Raw genomic sequence first — 24,991 nt, forward strand, 5'->3', positions numbered from 1 at the left:
GTTTTTACAAATAATTTCAAGCTTAAAAACTTGCAATTATCTTTTCTCATAACCCCAACAAAATTACTTCCTTTTAAACTTTGCACGATGGCTTTACATTAGTAATGAACAGTGTAAATTATCTGCAATAAATATAGAGTCAGTATCCAATGTGGGTATACGATATGCTTGTCATGCCTATCAACTGGTGACTGACCAAACTATAGACCGTATTTACGATCATCTCAACAGTCATTGCTTTCTGCTACTAGAGCTTCTTCCATTTTTTATGGCCACAGATCTTTTTCTTATGCCGCACCGTTTCTTTGGAATAGTCTTCCTGTGCATATTCGCCAAGCTAATACTTTACAATGTTTTAAGTCCTTGTTGAAAACTCATTTGTTTAAAGCTTCTTTTTTGTAATTTGCCTATTTGTATCTTGTATCTTTCTCTAATTGTTTATTTTATTGTTTCTTTAATGCGCTTAGAGGCTTTTGCATTAGGCGCTTTATAAATGTCTTATTATTATTATTATTAAATAACCCCTTTGTTGCTATGAAAGTTGCCATCTTGTAGGGTAAACTGTAATGTGCGTCTAAACGCGTACATCAAAGAGGCACACGCAGCGTTCCCGGTTTGATTTCTACGGTACAAGCACGCATGTACACACCCACACGCTCACAGACGGCATGTTGTAGGGCAGATATTTGAACGATGACGTCTCAATACGGTCTATAGTTTGGACAATAACTCAGTCAATCATGGGGTGTGACATATTGATTCAACTTATTTAATTCACAGAATTAAACTAAGCACTCATTTATTGCATTTGATATCATAAGATACCTTTAAAATAGTTTGCATAATTTATTTAGGTGATGGAAGTAGTATACATGCTATATACAGTTTATAAAAAACTTCCAACTTTAAAAAAAAATAAAAAATTAATGTAAAACAATTTGCTATGTTGTAGAATTTAATTGGGCTAGAAACAGAATGCTCGTGTTTTGTTTACATGTTAACTTAACTTTAGAGAATATAATATTCAATAATACTTGTAATGGAAGACATTGTGTGCATATGTTAATCTGGTATAATTTGATTGTTACCATTATTATCCTAATTTCACTCAGATATATTTTGAAAAAGACCAGAAGTTTTGGCTCTTTGTACTTGTGAAAGTACAAAATACAAATTGTCTTAAAACATGGGTGCCTCTCAAAGAACCCTGTTTATTCATACTTTTATTTAAGGGCCAATTACTGATCCCTGTGGAACATTTTCCCTTTGATGGCCAAATAGTGATGTCATTTCAGACTCATCAAGCCTTACTTTCTTCTGAATTTAAACATCTTTCATTTATTACTTTTTTGGAAGTGTGGGGTGACCGGAGGTTACCTAATGACCTACTTCTTGACCTTCTGTGTTGTCGAGACTTCCGGGTCGGTAACAAAAGAGACTCATCTCCAATTTGAACAACAAAACCAGGCTGTAAGTTCAAATCATGAAACTTATTCTGCCTTGCACCAACCATCTTGGAATTATTGTTTACTGTCGGATCAATAATATCTGAATCAGTTGCCGACCGACGCAGTACAAATCCCCCGCCAACAGTCATCTCACCCGACACACTGTCTGTGATGTTAAAGTCTACTCCACTCGATGAGCTTGAATCTCTTGGAGCTGACGTACTTCTTAAGCTAGTCCTCATCGATTGATTGAGAGATATCAAAGAACTCCTTGTAGTACAAGTTATCACAGAGAATGTCGACGGCACAAGTTCCTGAGTTGAGGACTCTAAGTCTTTATGTTTACTTTCCGCATCCGACATCTCGATTGTATGTAATGTATGTGAACGGCGTCTATTCCACGACAATGTTCGGACAAACGACGCTCGTAGCCGCCTCCCGAGACTCGCAACCTGATCCGTCCTCGAGATGTTTGGTGGATCGAAATCCATAATGGTGCCCTCACTTTGGAAGCTGTCTGCCCTGTTCCCTCTAGGTGCAGTCCGAGAATGCGCTAAGTCATCTTCTAGAATGTTCATCACGGGTTCGTTGATGGACGGTTGGATCAGATCTAAATTAACGCTCAGGATTTCAACGACGTCGGAAGCTGTTGGACGTTCTTCAGGTTCAATGGACCAACAGCGCTGCATCAGTCCAGCACTGCAGAGGGTTCAATGATAATTGATTAAATGTTTGACTTAGAGGGATGGTATTGAGACAGACTGAACAACAAACTTTTTAATAGGAAACAACTTTCTGAGAGGCTAAAAGGTTGTTGTGATCAGACTCCAAAATGAAGCTCTGAAAGAATGTTTCTTGTGTGAATTCAAGCCATAGTCTTCAACTCACTTTGTTTATTCAGAGCACGCGGTACGTTTCAATTTTGTTAGTTGACTGTGAGTACGTGAAAGTTCCCACAATAGACCGATCCATTAAGCTCTACCCCATTGCGTATTGACCAATCGCAACGCAACGAAGGTCCAACAAATAAGGTCCGACATGCGTGCACATATGCTTGGCGCGCGCGGCAGGGTTGTGCAAAAAAGGCATAGGAGAGGCTCACGTGTTCTTGCTCAAACGTGCGTTGTGGGCGGAGCTTACTGGATCGGTCTATACCTGTACTACTGCATGACCCTAATTCCAGAGCAATGATTGATCAAAAGTTTGACCAAATTTGAAAATATATATCCTCATCCCAATCTAAGAAAGAAGAGAACTTCTCAAACTTACAGAGATGGGCTACAGTCGTCCGGTGGTCTCATAGCATTGTTATGACGGATAAACTCCAACACCTCCGCATTGCTCAAATCCTTATAAGGAAATCCGCCAAAGGTCACGACCTCGTAGATGATTATACCGAGGCTCCAGATATCGCTCTTTGTTGTGAAGATTCCTTCATTGACACTCTCTGGGGCCATCCAACGAACTGGCATCTTACCTGCATCAAGAAATCAGAAAGAATCTCGAGGTTATATTGTTAATTAAATTTCATTGTATTTATTATTGCACAGGGTAAGTCCAAGCAGTTACAAAACAGACATTGAAAATACAAATACGCTAAAAATGATACGATGATTACACCACACCATACAAAGTAAAAACCTGTTTGATGTCGCTGTTGCTGTTAAAGCTATTTTTGTTGTTGTTATTAATGTATATATCTTGTTTGCTGTAACACCATTTGGGTATCTACTTGCTGGGTAGATTATGTTCTTTTGAGATCTGACTTGATTTATATTTAACTACCACAGAGTAGATTTAACGAATTCGGGAGACTTCTCAGTTCTAAAAAGAACTGTTCTCCTTTTTAACTACTGCTTGGGTGGAATGTAGGAAATTGGCCGGAACTACTACTGTTGTTTATGAAGTGGATCAAGGGGACTTTTCGTTATTAACTTCACTATCGCATATTGAGTTATTGTCTCAAAGTTTTAACTAGCCATTGTCAGGAGACTGTTATTGTTGTTGTTATTGTTGTTATTATTGTTGTTGTTGTTGTTGTTGTTATTGTTGTTATTGTTGTCAATGTTTACCTTCCCTGCTGAGCCTGTAATAGTTAGAATCATAAGTTGCTCTAGTCATCCCAAAGTCTGCAATCTTTACAGTGTAAGAACAGTCCACAAGGCAGTTACGACATGCTAGATCTCTGTCAAAAGAAGATATCACAAAATAGCAAAAGTTATCACAAAGTAGCAAAAGATGATAGCAAAAAGAAGATGTCACAAAATAGAAAAAGATAGCAAAAGAAGATGTCACAAAATAGCAAAAGAAGATAGCAAAAGAAGATGTCACAAAATAGCAAAAGAAGATGTCACAAAATAGCAAAAGCTATCACAAAATAGCAAAAGAAGATAGCAAAAGAAGATGTCATAAAATAGCAAAAGAAGATGTCACAAAATAGCAAAAGAAGATAGCAAAAGAAGATTTTACAAAATAGCACAAGTTAACACAAAATAGCAAGAGATGATATCACAACACAACAAAAGAAGATATCACAGACAAAAGATATCACAAAATAGCAAAAGAAGATGCAAAAGAAGATTTCACAAAATAGCAAAAGAAGATATCACAAAATAACAGCTTACCGATGCACATATTTATGAGAAGCTAGGTATCTCAATCCAGTAGCAACATCAAGAACCATAGCGGTGAGTCGCTCTGGAGAAACGGTCATGTCATTGGATGAACTCTGGCTTACAAGATGGCGTCTCGCCAATAGGAAGGTCTTTAAATCACCTGTTTAAATCAATTAAATAATGAAGTGTCAATTACAGGAACCCATCACACAGATGGAAGCAGTCGTAGTTTTCAAAAAGACAAATTTCTCAGTGGTATGTTTTAGACAATAGTGATTGAATCATTTGCTAGTAAAATCAGCAAGGTTGACTACTCGATGAAATCACACCACTTTCTCCCGGAATATTTCTGTATTTATTTGTCAAACAATTTGTTCAGGATTTGCAGGTGTCTGAATAGTTTAAGGGCCCTAAGCCTCATATTTCAATGCACAGTTTGCAGAAAAGGTGTTTTCCATTATTAGCTTTATATTTCTGCTCACACAGTTTGCAAAAAAACCCAAATAGTCTTGACTATAGCCCCCTCCAAACTTGAATAATATTTGGTCCTTGGGAAAAAATAGGAACATTTGATTGAGTACCAAGGCTGACCTACAAGTACTCATGGTATAGACTTTAAAGGGAAGGTTCACGTTTGGTAGTTACTCTAAACAAATATTTACTTAAAAACTGACTTGGTAACAAGCATTGGAGAGCTGTTAATAGTATAAAACATTGTGGGAAACAACTCCCTCTGAAGTAACGTAGTTTTTGAGAAAGAGGTAATTTCTCACTAAAATAATAAAAGACTTCTAGAATCTTTTATTCCTATCTGAAAGCACACAAATTCGTCCAACAAGGGTGTTTTTTCTTTCATCATTTTCTCGCAACTTCGATGACTGATTGAGCTCAAACTTCCACAGGCTTGTTATTTTATGCTTATGATGGGATACGCCAAGTGAGAAGACTGGTCTTTGACAATTCCCAAAGCTGTACCTTCCCTTCAATAAACTGTTCAGGCTATCTAATATAAAACAAAATCAGATTTTTCCAAAGGCAAAACAATCAGAAATCACACTTAAGTATGAAGAACATCCTTGCTGGTGAAATGAACATGCAGGGTAAACATTCCCCAGGAATTCCCAGGGTTTATTTCCTGTGAATTTGCTCTGCTGTGTGAACAGAGTTAATCATTATTTCATTGATGCTTAACTATTGGTCTCTAAGTAATAGTCTGGTGACTCATACATAACTTACCGTGTAACATGAAATCCATGATGGCGTATATGGGTTCCCTACGAGTGCAAACGCCCAACAGCTGCACAATATTTTTGTGGTCAAATCGTTTCATCATCTCAGCCTCACTCAAGAAATCGAGCTGTGACAAGAAAACAAGCAGAAAAATATGAGGAAATATTTTGATTATTGCTTTAGTCTTCAAAACACACTGCATACTGCATGAGGTAAGGGTTAAACAATCTTTGACATTCTGTCAATATCAACTTCAAAACAAATATTTTGTCAAACTTATCTATGGTTTCTTGGTCTTTATAAGTGAAAAGAAGTCATCAAATCAAATGTTATCTTTCAGAAGAAATCGGTAGAAGGTTGCTTAACATTTGTAGCAGATAAAAACAAAATTACAGTAACTTGAAAAAAATCAAAATCTTCAAAAGAATAAAAAAATAACCAGTAATCATTTAGTGTCGGGAACTGACCAATATTTACTTAAAATATAACATCCCCTCCTCTAAACAATGCCGCCTAACCCACCTTTTCCTCAATGGTAGATTCCACTTTAAGCGTCTTGACTGCGACCCCGACCCACTTGGTACCCGTCAGCAACGCCTCCCCGCCATACACAGTCCCAAAAGCGCCCTCGCCCAGCTTACGATTCAGGATAACATTAGTCCGAGGTATCTCCCACTTGTCCAGAGAGAGTAGAGTGCTCTGTCCGAGAGCGATGATGCCAAGATCCTTCACTCTCTCTTCGGCTTTCTTGATCTTACGATCATAACTACGGGAGAAATAGAAATAGGGTGTTGACTCTCTCAGTTATTTTTTATTTATTACATCTATTTCATTTCTTCTTTGATGTGTTTCATTTAATTTACTTGTATCATTTATTTCACTAATTTCACCTTTTTTTTTTTTTACTTTTTAAATTTGTTAACTTTTAAACTTTTAATCTTTTTAACTTATTTCACTTATTTCACTTATTTCACTTATTTCACCTATTTAATTTTTTTCACTTATTTACTTCATTTATTTCATAGATTTCATCTATTTCATTTATAAATTCTGGTTGTGCAGCCAAAATGACTCTCAAAAAAGTGAGTTTATAGTGACTGTGCTAGCCAAGAAACCCATGGGAGAAAAACAAAGAAGGACATTTTCAGTTTTTAGATGAAACCCCTGGAAAACCTCAGAGAATTATTACAGGGAAAACCCACGCAGTCAGGTAGGGACTAAAAACCCAATCCACATAGTGCCCCCGGTGGAATTCGAACCGGGGTCCTAGATGTGGAAGGCGAGGCACGATTCTACTACACCAACCTGACCCCCTACTGTTGTCTACCAACAAATCAACATTTTTTTATTCAAAACTTGTCCAACCACTCAATATTATAAGTGATGTTTGAAGTTTTTCATGGTATAGGCAAGAATAAACTACAGTAAACTTACTAAAGATAATATACCTTATGCATTGACGTCATCTAGCCGCCATCTTAGAGGTAAAACGATGACAAAACAATCGAGACGCACAGATTTGTACGCAGGTTTGGCCAATGAACAACCTCCTTTTGACCTCTAGGTGAGGGCGCCCTACTGAAGTGTGCATAAGGTCTATATAAGAATCTTCAAGAGTTTGAGAGACTTACGCTTTCTTGACGAGGACAACAAAGATGATGAGTATAACGAAGACAACGATGATGAGGAAAGCATTAAGGATTGCCATCGCAGATTGGCAGTCAACATTGAGAAACGATCGGAAACTCTCTACAGCGCATCCCCTACCATCAACTGAGAAACAAAAAATAAAATAAAAGTTCAAATTCTTTCGGGGTCACCTTAAGGGGATGTGATTTATTTCAGATATCAAAATAATAAACCACAAGTGAAACTGACTGGGTAAATTATAAAATTGCTTTGGGTTGAAAAAAGAAAAAATTGAAGATACAAGTGTCCTAGTTTTATAAGAAAAGAAACGAAAACGTAACTCACAAATAGGACCATAGGAACTGAAGCTTATAGTCCTGTCTTGAACATTACGATATTAAGATTTATCTTTTTTGTAGGTAACTAACTTGTCTGAAAGGGATGATTGTTTGTATCATTTTATCTTCAAAAGTTTCAGACAATGTTTTTGTGGTCCCCTTTTGTAATCTCTCCTAAGCAGCCATAAACATTTTCATATTCTACTCACTTATTGTTCCATCGTGGGGTATTTTTCCATCATTTAACCAGACGATATCGCTTGCATTGACTTCAAATGTCCCAGTCCAGACACTGCTGTTAATTTTATGCGGAGCGTATTGAGCAATCGACTGTAACAACAAACAAGAGAAGAAAAGTTAGGGTAAAAGTTGTGGAAAACTTGCAACTTTTCAACTTCACAAAATGTAAAAGTAAAAATCCATAAAAATAGGAACGTTTTGAGCAACCTACTGTAAAAGCAAAAAAAAAAAAACACCAAAACACCAAAAAATGAAAAATATATAAAAATTCTTCAGAATAAAAACGTTTTGAGCAATCGACTGTAAAAACTCCCAAAAAATATTTGGGTAAACGGTTGTGGTAAACAGTCCACTTGTTAGCTTGTCATCTTCACAAAATAATCAAATCCTAAAATTAACACCGCAGTTTCATCTGTGTGAATTCAAAGTAGTTGAGGTTTCCATTTGTTAATCAATTGTTTATCCATTTTTTAGCATCTTTGGTAATTTAATTTAATCCTTTTTTATGCTTCTTAAGGCCTTAAACTTATTTTAAGACTTTTTGAAGATCAGGCATAATATTTGGTCCTTTGAAAAAAAGTAAACTTTTTGACCTCCAAGGTCTGACCTACATGCACACATGATGTATGCTTTAATAGACTTTTCAGGCTATTTAATCATAGTTTTTCAGAACTTTCCAAGGACAAAAAAAAGATAAAAAAATTTAGACTAAAGTAGGAAAAATATCTTGCATGAAGGATCCTCCGAACCGCTGAGAGGTGGTTCGATCAAACAAATCATTTGAAATCAGCGTCACTTCCACCTTCCACCGTTTTCATAATTCCTCGCAAGACTCACGACTCATCCCAACAAACAATTACTCACAGTCGCGGTACATTTAGTCACGGACGAAAACCCTCCGTTCCACTGCCCTACATCTTCACCCCTTCTCTCCCACGACGGCCGATGCCAGAACACACTCCAGCCAATAAAGGATCATCCAATTTCCTTGGGATGTCACTTTAGGTTTAGATGGAACAATTAGCGGACCCCCAAACACAAGAAATCGTGTCTATCATCAGGGTTTTCTGAAGTATCCTGGCAGAGTCCCCTCTTACTTGCTACCCTCTCCTGGGGGAGCGTGTTTTGGGAAAGCGGGGACAGTGACCGGGCGCTTGGCTGTAATTCCCTCCTTCTAACGTGTATTGCTTGTTACAGGTAATTATGTAGCGGGTTTTATCGTAGATTTCCTTCAAACTGAGTTTATTCACCTCTAGGAGACGTGTCTCATAAGTAGTACGAACTCACTCTAATTGACACACATCAGAGAGGCAATGTCTTAAGTTCTTACTAGACTGTGGTGTGTCGATCATTTAGGGATAAGTTAAAAGTGAAAAGTATAACCTTGGTGAATGATTTGCAGACATTTGTTTAATGAGATAATGTTGCCACTTGTACCACAAAATTACCTATCTAATATGAAAAAAAGGTTAGGAGAAAATTATGATTGAAGTTGCACTATAATTAAAACTGCTGTTTTGAGTTTTTAATTTTTTTTTTATCTAAGACAAAAATTAAGATGACTACTTTATTCGTACAGAACTGTCAATGTGTTTTAATTCCTGCAACCTTTTTAATTAGTAATTAGTAATCACATACTCAGAGTGCTGTGTACAAACCAATGCATTAGGATAGGTCACTTTGTGAAATTACTATGCTTCTAGAATCATTAACAAAAAATCCCAACAAATTGTAAAAAGAAACCAAGAGAAAACCATAATGGAGTATGACAAAAGTCCGTGGAAAATCTGTTGATACTTAAAGAGTTTGTTAAAGTATATGTGCACATTTTTGGATTGATGTATTTAATTATTAAATGTTTCTTTATTATTCTTTACTTTGTGTTTTTCCACATATTGGGCATGGTATCAATAATAGATCTGCCGCCAAAATGATTTCAGATCATTTCAAAACAAAGTTGGATTTCTGTTGAAATAAAACAACTTTAAGTTCTTTAATCCCGACTCATCTGGAGTTCAAGGTTCACAAGATCACTAACATGAAGGACAAGCCTGAACGACGGCCAATCACAGCACACTCATTCACCCCTGATAATCCCAGCATGATGACGAGCGCCTCCTTACAAAACATCTTCAAGAGGTATTCCACAGGGGGGAAGGAGGCAAAAAAGCACTCGACAGTTTCTGTCAAGCAAGTAACTTATTACAGCAATAATGATTTCCATGATCTGTATGGCGGTCGGGTTTCGACATGAAACAAAACTCAAGTCAATCTAGAAGTCTTTGGCGTTCACTCAACGGTAGAACGGCGGGAGACGCTATGTCTACTCTAACCTCTTGTGGTTTGACTGTGACTCAGTCGAGGAATCCGAATGATTGAAGGGTACGAACAAAATAAAGAAGGAATTCCCAAACCAACGGGGACAACATTTCAAAAACTCCAACTCGCTTTTTTGTTCTTGTGTCATTTCTGACTGTTATCCAATTAGAAACGTAATCTAATTTGGTGGTAACTTAAAGACTTTGATTGTTTTGATGTTGGATTGATGAAACTTAACTTCAGGATATGTACATCATTGATAGTCCTCCAAGGTTTTGTTTTAAAGTATAAGTCACTATTTTGTTTGGAAAAACAAATAATAGTTACATAACTAAACTACCAAGGATGTTTATCTGCTGAGCACAGAAGCTTAAAGTAAAAGCTGGTTTAGCGATACACAATACCAGGAATATTACAGGTATTAAACTAAACAATTTAATATTTGTTGTTAAAACATCATACATTGATTTTTTACATATATCCATTGATTGTTTAAAGTATAACAATCACAATTTTTTCATAATTTCTTTTTAGATGAATCAAAACAAACCCAATTTGTCACTATAGATGATACATGATCTATGCAAATTTAATCAGATGATTCAGGGTTAAAGGCAGTGGACACGGTAGGTAATTACTCAAAATAATTATAAGCATAAAACCTTACTTGGTAACGAGTAATGGGGAGGGGTTGGTAGTATAAAACATTGTGAGAAATGGCTCCCTCTGAAGTGACGTAGTTTTCGAGGAAGAAGTTATTTTCCGCGAATTTGATTTTGAGACCTCAGATTTAGAATTTGAGGTCTCGAAATCAAGCATCTGAAAGCACACACGTTCGTGTGACAAGGTGTTTTTTCTTTCAATAACATCTCGCAACTTTGACGACCAATTGAGTTCAAATTTTCACAGGTTTGTTATTTTATGCATATGTTGAGATTCACCAAGCGAGAAGACTGGTCTTTGACAATTACCAATAGTGTCCACTGTCTTTAGTAATAAAAAAAATGACTAGAGCAGGATTTGAACCATCGACCTCTGGATTAACAAGCCAAGAGCTCTAGCCCTATTGGCAGTCTCCATATTATGTCAATATCTTTGTTCAGGTGTGCCAGTCAGAAGCGGTACAACCGCTAAATTTAATTAGTAGAGCCTAGATCAAGTTTGATTTACAAAATGAAAGAAACACAAACATTGATTAAATTCCCCAAATCACCAGACAGTAGCCCTTTGTCCTTGTGTCTAACGATCTACATCTACAGAGCTCATGTCCTTTAGAACTACCTTAATATTCAGGAAATGAAAATGACACAACACAACTCAGCGCTCCCCAGTGAGTATCATTGAGTCAGTGGAACCCACGTCCTCAAGGTGCTCTCAGAGAAGTCTGAGATCTTAACTTGAATCAAGTCTGTAAAAGGTAAACCTTTACCTTCACTTAAAACGACACAATTGGTAATTACTCAAAATAAGTGTTAGCATAAAAACTTACTTGGTATAAGGAGCAATGGAGAGTTGTGAGAAACAGCTCCCTCTGAAGTAACACAATTTTTGAGACAGAAGTATTACTTCTCACTCCTTGCAACTGATAACCAATCGAGTCCAAATTTTCACAGATTTGTTATGCATATGTTGGGATATACACCAAGACGTGAGCAGTTTTCTTTAGGGGCATTTCTATGAGGAAAATAATAATTTGTAAAGGAACTTTGCAAAGCGCACCACAGCAAAAGCACAGGGCACCACGGCAATTGCTGTGGGTTCCAAGGGTTAATTCGCGGCCTGCATGCATCAAATGAAAAATCTCAAAAAATGCTTGTACTCACTGTGATGACCTTTGACCCCAGGGGTAGATGCTGAAAGATCCGGATAGGGCCTCGACGATCTGTCCCGTCAAAAACCACTTTGCCTGTCATCCCTTCAAACTCAGTCTGAGACAGAGTCTCCATAATAAACCTTTACAGAATCAAAATAAACTTTCTCTTAAAGGCAGTGGACACTATTGGTATTTACTCAAAATAATTATTAGCATAAAATCTCACTGGGTAACGAGTAATGGGGAGCTGTTGGTAATATAACACATTGTGAGAAACAATGAAGTAACGTAGTTTTCGAGAAAGAGGCGATTTTCCACGAATTTGATTTAAAGACCTCATAATTAGATTTTGAGGTCTTGATATCAAGCATCGGAAAGCACACAACTTTGTGTGACAAGGGTTATTTTCTCTTTCATTATTATCTCGCAACTTTGACGATCAATTGAGCTCAAATTTTCACAGGTTTGTTATTTTATGCATATATTGAGATACACAAAGTGAGAAGAGTGAAATAGTTTATTTAATTGGTTGCTTCTATTGATGTCTACTTACTGCATCTCACGATTCTGCCTTGAGACAGTCAGCGCACCTGGGCTTTCGTGCAAGAGTTTCTCATATGCTAAGGCAAAGGTCCAGACTGCATCATACGCATACGCCGCAAAATCTGTTGCCTGCTTTCCCTAAAAGTAAGAAATGAAAACAATTTTATTGGTGGCATGGCAAAACATATTTTCTCAAAGAAGGAAAAAAAAAAGAAATAGATTTCCATATGTACAAACCATTATTTGAAAATGTGAGGTCATCAGACTTCTTGGAAAAAACTACACTTATGGGATTTTACAAAATTTTTACGTTTCCCCCAACTCTATTGGAAGGTGAGTTGATAACAACCCAAATTTTATTTTGGAGCCCCTCTTTATGTATTAACAAGATCCTTTCAGTTTTGTGTATCAAAATGTTTTCAAGTTTGATCTTTGCTTTGTAGTGCAGTGCACTTTGTAGATGCTGCTGGTAATTGTTATGTTCCTGTTCTTATAATGAATTGCTGTTTTCAAGTATGCTTTTTTGTAATGAACTTTTTCCTAATGTGCGAACCTCCTTTTTAAATATTCCAATATTAATATTGAGAAAAACAATAAATATAACTGCTGAAATTTTTTGGGGAAAATATTCAGCCATAATAAACCACAAAAAAAAACTAATTGATATTCATGCAAAAAAATGATACAAACAATTTATACAAAAAACACCCAGAAATCTTTTGAAAAACTGCATTAAAAATTAATATTTTGTATCCCCGATGCAAAATTTAACATCTATTATATGCATTAAAAATAAATTGCACATTTCATAATTTCAAAGGCTAGTAACCATTTGAAGTTATTTCATTTATATTTTTTTGCTTATTTTAACATTTAAATCATTATTTTCTACACTGTATTTACTGTCAATATTCATATTGAAGTTCTGGAAACAAAAAAAAGTAAAATAAATTTAGCCAAAAACTACCAACCTGATGAATGAGTTCCCGTTGATATCGTTCGTGCCACTGAGTAGCACTGAGTCCTCCAATCACTCGCTGACCCCCTTCCGCAACACTCATTCTCGATAGACTCATGTAACCAGCTACAGCTAGAGCCATCTCATGAGTTCTACAGGGTACCGACTCAGTGGGTTCATGCATATCACTATTGTAGTAGTCGGTGTCCCACCAACCATCAGGGTAATGTGAGGGTAAGAACCACTGGTAGCCTGCGTAGCCGGTAACATCCTGAATATTGAAACACAATAAAGTAATTGGTGATTGCTGTATTCCGTCTTAAAGTTGGAAACGTTTATTCAGTTGGGAATTTATTTTAAGGGAGGGTATACCGTTGGTAGTTACTCCAAAAATTCATGACCATAAAAAAAAACTACAGCTGTTGACAATGTGCAACATTTTGAAAAATTAGTTCCCTCATAGGATATGTGGTTTTAAAAAGGATTCAAAAACATTTCAATCTAAAAAACAATTTTTGCAAAAAAAGTTTCTCAGATTGTGTTTTCCAATTACGGATTTATTTTCTTCCAATGCAGACATAACGGTAAGAGAGCACTTTTTGAAATGAAATTCGCACAAAAATGTAGCCTGCAGGAAAAATACTAAATGCATTGGGGCACCTTGATGACTGGATATGTGTGATTTAAGCCACTACTATTATTATAGTTATTATGGGTGCGTTTGTTTAGCTTCCCTGGGTCATCCCCGGTCTGCCCCGGTGCGTTCGAAAAGCTTTTGACGTCATTCCAGGGGCTCACCCAGGTCAGCACCCAGTGCCCTGCTTGTGGAGTGGGTCACTTGGGGGTTGGCCCCAGGTAAACGACGTCACTAAGAGAGCGGTGAGTGTTTGTTCGTTTAGCTCTTGTCAGGGGCTCACCCGAGTGAGCACCGCAGGGTAGACCCAGGGAAGCTAAACGAACGCACCCTATATGACAACTAATTTGAGTCTTCACCTGTTGATAAGCTTCACATAGCAGCACTCGTGCCGCTGCGTCAGAAAACTTTCCAATGATGATACTCGCTCGCTGGTTCTTAATGTCTTGAAAGAAGAGGGCTGGGTTTAGAGGGAGAGGGGTGGTGAAACTCTGAGATGAGACGAGAGTTATCTCATGTGACTCAAGAATGTCTTCTACAGCTGAGATGACCTCAAGACTTGAGATTGTACTGTCAGATAACGCTGCATAACGCTTCCAGTTGTTGGTCTTGAAGAACTCTATCAATGCATAACTGTAAAATTTAATAAAAATCAAAATTATAGATGTCACTTTTTCATTCATTTTGTTTATTAAAACAATCAAATCAAAGTAAACCACAAGGGAAACTGACTGTGTAAATTGTTCAATATTTTGGGTTGAACAAAGAAATATTTACAAGAGTGGGACTTAATATACGTCCATATTAATATGCCAGTCCTCTACCAACTGAGCCTTGTGTCATGGCCGAGGGGGTTAAGAGCACTGGATTCAAGCACTGGTGTTTGATCAGCAGGGTGTGGGTTCGAATCCCGGTCGTGACACTTAAATTAAAATTGAGGAGGTAGTGCTTTCTGCTCTACTGGCCAGGCTTTGAATTGATGATACCCAAGCCTACATTCGTATGGACTGTGAAAGGGGTAACCTTGTTTCAGCCCTAGGAGTAGGTGGCAACAGCCTCTGGAAAATATAATTGTAGCCTTGGGAAGTGGCAACTTGCATATATATATATTTATAAAAAATAAAAAAAACTTCTGTTGGCAACCTCCTTATTGTGTCAATCTCTGTGCCAGTCAGAAGCCACTCAATCTATAATTGTTATACAGCCAACATTAGGGCTAGATAGCTCAGTTGGTAGAGTGCCATCCTGTAAAGTCTGGAAGTTGCAGGTTCAAGTCCCACTTTGGTAATTGTTCTTTTTTTCCAGCCAAAAATAAAAAGGATAATCACATTTTTGTTAAAAATAGTTTGCAAAGAAGCCCAAACTTTCATGATGGACAGGCAAATACATATCCATATTTATTCAGTTAACTGATGTTTATGACAGAGACTTTAAATAAATTAATACCAAGCTCAAAATCTTACACAGAACTTAATGCACAATTTTTAAAAGAAGAAAAAAAGAAATGCAAAATGTCTCAATTGTATATTTTACACTTGAAGTGGTCAGAAAAAGTAAGACCTATTAGTAATCCGTTCAGGTCTAATAAAAAAAGGGAAGCACTTCACCAGCAAACTCCCAGTAACGTCTGACATCTGTAAATCTCCAATAGATCAATATTTTATCGGTGTTGACTTCCAATAATGTTTGACACATGCACCAAAAGGCAAGGGACAAAAAAGTTGACGTCCACTTTTGCCGACTTTCGATCCCTCCCCTCCATCAGTTGGCCGCTAGAGACATCATGAGTCACGCGTATCTCCTCGCTAAGTGCAGGAACAGTTTGTATTTTCCTTAATTTGTGGCATTTGAAGTATGGGAAGTCATCCTAGCCGGGGCAAGGCTGTCTTGGCTGTGACCTAATGCCTTCCATGTGTCGTTGAGAACACACTATGAAAGTCAAGTCTCCTCAGAAACTCCAACCTCCCTGATGAGCGAAGACTGCTTTGCCTAGACTTGTGGACAAGACGTGAATGGTCTGTCGCAGTGAGATAGTCGAGTCGCGGTGGTGGCGTAATGATTCAGGTTTCCCCGATCGAATACTGCTCTCGCAAGATCACTGTTCAAGCGCGAAGCTGCTGGTTGCCAAGTTCTGCTCCCCTGTTAAATGGGACCAGACTCATGAGAGCAGTAGTCTTGCGGGGGCCAGCAGTCTCGCGAGAATACTGCCAGTGTCGTGGGAAAGGCGAGGAGAGTTGGTCGCTGAGAGAGTCAGAGCGCTATCACCGTGACAGACATTTAATGACTTGTCCACAAGTCTATGCTATGCTTTGCCCAATTCGATACCTGCTAAATATCACACCCTCCACCCAAGAAAAAATTATTTGATGACGATTTTGACCCCAACCCATCTCGTTGGATTTGAGGGGTTGCTAATGATTAACGCTGAATTCCCTGATGAAATCATGATCAAGGTCATGAAACAGGCGTGCTGCGACAAGATTAAAAGGAATGTCTACCCCCCTCGAAACTTAAAACTGGAACACATTGCGTCGGATTATCACGATCACGTCTATTTGAATGATCTTCAAGAAGTAATATTCGAGGAGTTTACCCTAAGGGCCATGTCAAACAAAGTAATTCACAGGCAATCAGTTCCAGGGAATCTCTCAGAACTTCGAAAAGGCATTCACATTTGAATCTAGTTCTTGATTATATATTTTTCTGTAAAAGTTGTACTAATAATAATACCAAAAATTGTATTTTTTAAACTGGTCGCTCTTGAGTGAGAGTATCTTTTTATTTTGTAATGCTTTGGCAAAAAAATTAACCTTGTATGTGCACACTTTTTTCTTAGGGATGGTAAGACATTATAAAAACTACTGATATGCTACCAAAGTGGTCCTCAAAGTTGCCTGTAATGCTGCCTCATGTGACGAAACCCTCACTCAGGATCAAAATAAAATTATGCTACTTGTCCTCTCTAAAGCAACCAACTTGTGGCAGTAAATTTTACCCATCAAGATAAATAAACTCTTGTCCTGAAGACGAGCAGAGTATACTGTTCGAAATGTCGAGACCCAACCGGCTCTTTTCAGAGCCAACACTCACACAAAAGAGATTTACACATGGTTGTACCCGCAAGTTTACTATTTATTTTTAGTTTCTTCTTATTCTTCTACAACAATTTTTTAACAATTTTTAAAAAGTTGTTTCTACAAATACCTCGTGAGAAATGTTTTTATTACAGTTCACACAAAAAAGACAAAACTCCCTCTACTAGAAAGTAGAGAAGAAACATGATCTTTCTAGAAATTCTAGAAAACTGATAACTCATTATGCTTCCTTGTAAATGTCCATAAAAAGTGAAGTCCAAGACACTGGTTTTATCAGGGAGACTGGTCATTGTCGGTCATAACACTGGTTAGAAATTTAGCCCCATCAGAAACTATGAATTATTATATAATTCAATAAACAAACTGATTCCTTCACTGAGAAGACAAAACCCCAACCCTCTTTCTAGAAAGTAGACAAGAAACAATAAGTTATCAAATGCCTCCTTGTATGTCCATACAAAGTGAAGTCCAAGATGGAAGCTTTAGCAGTAGACTGGTCATTGTCGGTCATAACACTGGTTATAAATTTAGACCCATCAGAAACCATGAATCACTGGGGTAAAGATAGGACATGATTCGCTACGGAGGAAACTGCGTTTTAATCCCAGGGGGGGGGGGGGGGTGCAGAGGATAAATGAGTCGAGGTAGATCGATATCATCTTAACTTCCTGCATCAAGGAGTTGTGCAATTAAGATGTTTCACTCATTTATTTGATTGCTAAACAATATCTTCATATTATTCTTCTAGATTCTGGTTGTATTAAACAGGGCTCGAACATCAGATGGACTGTATGAGCTGAGAATTTTAGCCCCGACCCAGTAAACTCAGGACGGACCAAGTCCAGCGGTCTGGGGTTTTTCAGTTGAATAATAATGCACCATTGTGTTTTATTTTGAAAAATTTGTTGTAGAATATGTTGTGTTTTTCCCCCTTAATTTTCACAATTTTGCCTGAGTTTGTCTTATCTTGAACCTAAGGGAACTTGGCAACAACCAACTGCAGTGCATGCTACAGGACCGCTTTGGTAGCACATGAATAACTTTTCAAACAACGTCTTACGATCCAAACAAATAATATGTGAACATTCAAATGTGAACGGATTCTCTTCTTGGAGATTGCCTGGAGCTGGTTATTATTACTAGAATTTTATTTCTCTCCACAAGCTCAATAAAATTACGTTTAAGGATGCAAAGGTGACTAAGTTACTTACGCATCTTCATCTGCACTAGGTATTGTACGAGCAAAGTATGGAAACTGCACGTCACTGGATAGGATGGGTGATTCTGCACTGTAGCTTATAACAACAGTCTTATAGAGACCAGCTATTAAACCAACAACTTTAGAGTCATCTGACTCCATTGGACCAATCACACCTATAGAAATAGACAATTAGATTTGCATATCATACATATTCAAGGTAGATAACTTTTAGAACAATCATAAAACAGGAAAACATCATGTTGCTGGATAGTGTGCATACATACATATTCATGATGATGACAAACTTTTAAACCAATCATGAATCAGGAAAACATTATGTAGCTGATAGTATGCATACATACATAATCATGATGTTGAAAAACTTCTAAACCAATCATGAATCCGGAGAGCTTAATGTGATATTCATTAGACATAACTTATTTTGACCAATCCATGAACATTTAGGACTAAGAACTTCTTAATTGTGCTAACAACTGAAAAAAAGCAAGTATTTAGTAAATTTATTATTAGCTCAGTTGGTAGAGCGCCAACAAGTTGATCAAAAGGTGGCAGGTTAAAATACAGCTCTAGTAAATTATTCTTTGTTCAAAACAAAACTAATGTTCAACTTTACCCACTCAGTTTCTTTTGTGATTTATTATTTGCTTCAATAAATTGCATTTAAAAACAACTCGCAGGGATTAAATATAAATTTTTCTCAACGAGCGTATAAAATAGCCAGCAAAACTTGAGAAACAACATACAATATTTGGGTGTTTGAAACCATATTGAAATAAAGGTCTGTATGCGTTTGGCAATGATTTTAAAAAAAAATGTATCACTTTTTATCTCCCAGTTTGAATTTTGAGAAGTGTTTAGCTAAAACGGTTTAGCTCAGATTGTCTATTCCAATTAAGAATTATTCCTCTTGCGTGGACATAACTACTCCATATTCTTGGCAATATCTCAAATTGCTACACCTATTGAAATAAAATGTTCACAGGTCACGGTATATATCAACAACTACATATGACTGAAACAAACAAACAAACAAACAAACAAACAAACAGTGGGTTCCAATTACCAACCATATACAATCCCTTTTAAAGGATTCGGGTACTTTTTTCAAAATGTCCACAGATTTACTTTTAACTTACAGGGTTTGTAGAAAATGATTGTGGAAATCTTCCCTTCAATTATTACTAACTAAGGTTGTGTAGTTTTTGAGAAATGAGAAAAACAAGTAACAAAATAATTTTCGTCTCATGAAGACGAAAATTATTTTAGCATGTAAAATCCTATTAACCAGTTATGATATTATACCAAAACCATAGCATAACTGGTTAATACGTTTTTACATGCTAAAACTGAGACGAAAATTATTTGTTTTACTCATTTCTCAAAAACTACAGCATCTCAGTAAGTAAAATTTCAAGGGAAGCTTTCTACTATCGTAATCTTCAAACTTGGTAAGTTTAATGTAAATCTGTGGACATTGTGTTTTGTGTTAGGAAAAGGTACATAGACCCTTTAAATTAATAATTGAGACCGGTAACTTTGATGAGAATGAGCGACGACAGACACAGGAAGATTGTGGAGCCATGCTGGATAAGTAGCAAGTGTGAATCAATTGGGAAAATAAAGTCTTACATCTGTCTCCAATAAAGAAGAGAAATCTAAACATGAGATAAGTAGATTAGAGAGCTAAGAAAGCAACGGAGGATGACGTATGTGACTTGGAGAGGATAAACAGAGATAAACGGAAGGTGGAGTGGGAATGATTTAAATGTGTTAATGATTGACAGAGAAAATGTGTAGTTTCCTTCAATTGATTTCAAAACAAATGTCAAATCCTTTTTCAATAATTTATTATTATTAGTTGAGCTGAGGTTCATTGAGTACAAACTCAGAGGAAGTAAAACTCGAAAAAAAAAAAGACAAGTTTAAACCACCGACCTCAGAATCACGTGCCGGTGTTCTACCAACTGAGCTATCTAGCCCTTAACTGGTGGTCTCCCTATCTTTGTTCTTTACCTGGAACTGGGCCCATGTTCATAAAGCTGCTTAAGCACAAATGTAAAAAGTACAACAAGATGCTTACCAGAATATAGTTAACAGCCGAAATTCTATGTCACGTGTACATCTTGTGACTGGAATTCTGCTTATTTTTGCTAAGCGCAAAACTATTTGTAAGCTAAATTATGTGCTTAAGCAGCTCTAGGAATTTAAGCCGTGCATAAAGCCTGTAAGCACAAACAACTTGCTAAGCACAGAAAAAAAATGCTCAACAGAAACAGGTTACAAGCTAAAACTACATTAAGTTTACATTGGTTGTGCGTTGTGCCACACTCAATTTTTGCTCAGCATAAAAATTCTTTCAACAGTAGGCCTTTCTGCTTAACAGTTTAATGGAATTGGGTCCAGGTTGCATGCAGATTGCCTCATGTGACACTGTCTTAAAGTTGGCAAATCTCAGTGTACTTTTATATATAAAAAAATACAAAAATACAAAAAAAATTGTATTTGATCTGAACTTTCTTACCTATGATTGGTTTTGCTTTATCACTTTGTAGTCTCAAGTAAGATGCTACTGCGTCACTCCCATCAGATCCATCTACAATCAGCTCAATCTCATGAGAGCTTAAGATATTGCCGTCTTTATTGACCGCCTCTACAGCAAGCTGAGCACCAATCCCAATGCTACTAAACTCTGCCATGTTGTCTGGGAAAAGACCTCCGAGGTAGATCTTTCTCTTAGGGTTCAGCTTGTCTGTTAGGTAAGAAAGAACAAGTTATGCTTTAAAAAAAAATAATAACCCCAGAAAATTAGGAAGTGGATCTGGGTCTCGTTTTAGATATCCAATGATGATGATGCTCGTAAACCTTCTTGGCGAGGGATTGAAGCGTCAGGCCATTAAATATTTTTTTGCAAAAAAATATAAGGACAGTCAAATCACCCTCAGAATAATGCTACATTTGCACAAGTTTTATACCATTGGAAAGCCCATCTCAAGGACTCACTCTTCATTATACTTTCATTTTTGTGAACATTTTGTAGGCAGGATTAGCGGCCAGGGAGTAGAGCAACTTTTCAACTTTCTTAGTAAATTTTAGACACACTGCCTGCTATTAATCTAGAGGAATCGGCTCACACACACTCATGATCGTTGAACGTCAGAGGAATTTCAGTTTCTCACAAGTTAGACACAAGGAAATTTATTGCAGTGTAGAATTATAGTCCTTTTAAAAAAAAATCCTCAAATGTCTTTGGAATTAAAATCAAGTCCATGTAATTTATGTCTTGTCAATCAGGGGATTTGACAATATTTTTGTTTTCATAATGACATCATTGGGAAATCATGTTTTCATGACTCATGGTCTCTTTGGAGTTCATGACGAGCTTTGATTTAAATTCGCTCTGGGGTTTGTGGCGTTAGTCAGAATGTACACAAAGTGAAATCACAGAAGCTGTTGTGTGTTACTCAGGTCTTTGTGGTTTCAAACTGAGAATTGCAAGAGTCTACCACACAGGTCGCTGTGGTTTAACTGAGGTAAGGGAAGTAGAATTGCCAAAATCTACCAGACAGGTACTCATTAGCGGTTGGGTTGGAAATCAATCAAAGCTACAACTTTTGGAACAGATATTTTAGTTGCTGTTATAAATATCTTTAGAAAATAGCATTAGCTGTCTCAAACGGCAATCAAAAGGACATTTCGTCAGCGTTTTCACGAAGTAGCACTCACTGCTATTACCAGCAAAAAATAACAATCAGAGAAACGGCCTCTGAACTTGAACACTTTTTAGAAACCCGCCTCCCTTCAAAACTTCAAAGTATTTCCATTTAAACTTCTCAATGTAGATACTTGATCTTAACAATTAATCTTATTTTGACTCATTTGCATAATTAATTATGAAACTAGTCTTTTTGCGTTTTCACAAAGTAGCACGCGCCTATACTACAACACAGCATTTTGTGTTACTTTATGAAACTAGGTCAGCGCAGGCGTTGCGTGCTACTTCTTAAACCGCTTTTACCTCACTTTGGCTTGAGTGTGTGCCATGCATTACAATGGTAAACAGAGGTTTGGGTGCTGTTTCGTGAAAACAAAAAATGCCACGTTTGTGAAAAAATTGAAAAACACTGATTAGCTTAATTAAAAAAGTAAAGCTGTCTGAGCTTTGAAACTTCATGGAATTGTAGGTCTTCATGCATTATCAACAGAAAAAAAAAAAAAAAAAAAATCCCTAAGCACGTAGCGTGCTACTTCGTGAAAACGCTGACGATTTATGGTATAAATGCACAAAATAGTTAATGACCCTGGGAGAGTCTTTCTCAAAGGCTAATATCACAAAATAATGGTGGTTGAAGCTTAATCAAAGCTTCAACTTTTGGGACAGCATCATGGATATTTTAGTTATGTTATAACTATCTTAAGAAAACAAATAACTAGCTGTTTCAAACTGCTTACCAACCAAGATGATGGTATCAGTAAAAAAAGGTAATGGACTGTTATTTTGAACATAGCAGAGTTTGTCTCAAGAGCTAATAAATGACAAAACATTGGTGGTTGTAGCGTAATCAAAGCTACAGTTTTGGAACAGCGCCTGGGATATTTTAGATATGTTTATTAATATCTCCAGATAATAAAATTAGCTGTTGCAAATTGCTTACCAACCAAAAGGACCTGTGGTATCAGTGCAAAAAAAGGTAATGGCCCGATGTCTTTCTCGAAGGCTAACATGACAAAACATTGGTGGTTGTATAGCTTAGTCAAAGCTACAAGTTTTAGAACAGCATCGATGTGATTTAGTTATGTTATAAATATCTTCAGAAAATAGAACTGGCTTTTGCAAACTTCTATCAACCAAAAGAATCGAGGTATAAATGCCCCAAAAAGTTACTGGCCTGATGTTTTGACCCTAGCAGAGTCTTTCTCAAAGGACAAATGACAACACAACACACATGAACAAAATTACTGGTGTAAACAAATATTTTTTACAAACTTTGCAAAGTGGACTAGTTTTACAAAAGTTAACGAGGTTTACAAACAACCTGCTGCAAAGTTTATAACCACATAGGAGTGCCTTCAGTAAAACTAATCTCTTAAAAATTTTAAACAAAAATGCATCTTAGGAAATTGATTAAAGAAAATTAACAAGAAAACTCAATTACCTGGAACCCATGTACTCCAAACCACTTTGTTTGCTTTCAACCATTCACACGCAAAGTTCTCAATATCACCATCACTCCGATAAAACGTGCCTAAGATAATCAACATCTCAAAATCGCTGAAGCTGAGCTCGGTGATCATCATACTGATGTCAGGTGCATTCTGGGATAGCGGAAGCCATGACACTTTGCTGACGGGGTAGGGTTGAAAATCGCAGCCGTAGCTCGTCTCTGATGTGGATCCTTCCACGCATGTTGGGAAGGAGATTCGATGGTAGAGGCCGGACGCTGTTAGAGTGTTGGGAGTCCAGCTGAAGTAGAGGGTTGGCTTGTTGCCTTGGGAACGAGCGGTGACGTAGGTATCGAGGTGTGGACCAATCCAAGCAACGATGATGGGGAGGTTGAGACTTACAATTTGACCAATCAGCATGCGGAATGAAGTATCTAAGAAGTAAACAAAAGGTTATAAAGTGGCAACAAAGTTTTTTATTAAACCTCCTAAGTTTGAACAAGGGCATAGGTCACTGAGAATTCGTCATCTTTTTTTCATCTTTGAGAAATCTCTCATAAAATAATTTTTTTTTCATGAGACTTAGAGTTTGACGAATCAGCATACCAAATGAAAATTCTAAGAAGTAAACAAAAAGTCATAAAGTGTCAACAAAGTTTTTTTTATAAAACCTACTAAGTTTGAACGATTCTTCATCTTTTTTTCATCTTTAAGAAAACTCTGCCTCCACATTCAAATATTATTGACTGTACTTTTCTTCTTCTTGATAATGATACGTGGAAAATAAACATTGCTTTGCATTGAATTTTGTAATGCATAAAAAGTAAATGCATCAATACCCCATATTTGGTTAATTTTTTTAACAGGAATCTCCTTTTTCATTCCTCAATCTAAAACCATAGGGATATGAGAAACCATGCATCATTTTAATAACACCAAAAAATTAAAATCAACGTCCATCTGAGGTCACTACTCCGATTAACCCCCCTCCTCCGACTCTCAACCCCATTCACATTGACTCCTCACAGCAAAAGGTCAGCTAATCTGTGTCACTGCTGTGCCAGCTAAGCGTGAGAGATGTAACCAAGATGTGAGAAATCAGCTCCAAGGTATAGCAATCACGGACTGTCCATTAAATCTAGGCTGTCACCGTATCATTACTATGTCATCAATGATTCAGTGGAGTAGCAGTAATGTTCTTTAATGCCACTGACACAAATAGGTCTCTACATAAATTGCAACCAATGAGAAACCCCTAGTATACACGGTTTCCTGTGACAGCCCTCTGTATCTTACAGTAAGGCCATGTCCAAAACGACGACTTCGGCTACAGCTACGTCTAGATCAGCGCGTCTACCAGTGTTGAAGAATAGGCAGACGCGCACGATCTAGCCGTAGCTGTAGCCGAAGTCGCCGTTTCGGACACGGCCTAAGAAACTGGTTAAAGGCACTGGACACTATTAGAAAAATAGCAAATTAGGAAAGTAGCACAACGGTTCCACTTGGCTTAGGACGCACCACTGGAAGTTGGTCAAACTCTGGGGCCTCCCCAATGCTGTTTAAAGGTACGGGACACTATTGGTTATTACTCAAAATAATTGTTAGCATAAAAACTTACTTGGTAACGAGCAATGGAGAGCTGTTGAAAGTAAAACAACATTGTGAGAAACCTCTCCCTCTGTAGTAACGTAGTTTAAAAAAAAAGAGGTAACTTCTCACTCAAAAAGGCTTCAGGCCTGAAGCCTTT

The 24,991-nt window shown here is 37.1% G+C and overlaps 1 protein-coding gene across 1 annotated transcript; it reads right to left on the bottom strand.

Moving 5' to 3' along the window:
- Positions 1–504: 504 nt before the first annotated feature.
- On the bottom strand, positions 505–23,358 carry LOC117289206 (gamma-aminobutyric acid type B receptor subunit 1-like). The gene is made up of 15 exons (XM_033770216.1): positions 23,238–23,358; positions 20,606–20,833; positions 18,074–18,236; positions 14,127–14,400; positions 13,147–13,404; positions 12,186–12,313; positions 11,643–11,772; positions 7,470–7,590; positions 6,925–7,066; positions 5,816–6,059; positions 5,300–5,420; positions 4,073–4,223; positions 3,521–3,633; positions 2,718–2,925; positions 505–2,147 (listed from the first exon to the last, which is right to left on the bottom strand). The coding sequence occupies exons 1-15, from the start codon at positions 23,341–23,343 to the stop codon at positions 1,301–1,303; spliced, it is 3,234 nt and encodes a 1,077-aa protein (XP_033626107.1). The 5' UTR covers positions 23,344–23,358; the 3' UTR covers positions 505–1,300.
- Positions 23,359–24,991: the final 1,633 nt, after the last annotated feature.

The sequence above is a fragment of the Asterias rubens genome, chromosome 4, assembly GCF_902459465.1.
Source record: "Asterias rubens chromosome 4, eAstRub1.3, whole genome shotgun sequence".
NCBI lineage: Eukaryota > Metazoa > Echinodermata > Asteroidea > Forcipulatida > Asteriidae > Asterias > Asterias rubens.

Bases quoted from the DNA above. Each gene is read 5' to 3' on its own strand.
- LOC117289206 (XM_033770216.1), bottom strand. From the start codon at position 23,343: ATGTTGATTATCTTAGGCACGTTTTATCGGAGTGATGGTGATATTGAG. The intron at 5,421-5,815 runs GTGGGTTAGGCG...TTCTTGTCACAG, and splicing joins AATCTACCATTGAGGAAAAG to CTCGATTTCTTGAGTGAGGC. The intron at 4,224-5,299 runs GTAAGTTATGTA...TGATTTAAACAG, and splicing joins CATGGATTTCATGTTACACG to GTGATTTAAAGACCTTCCTA.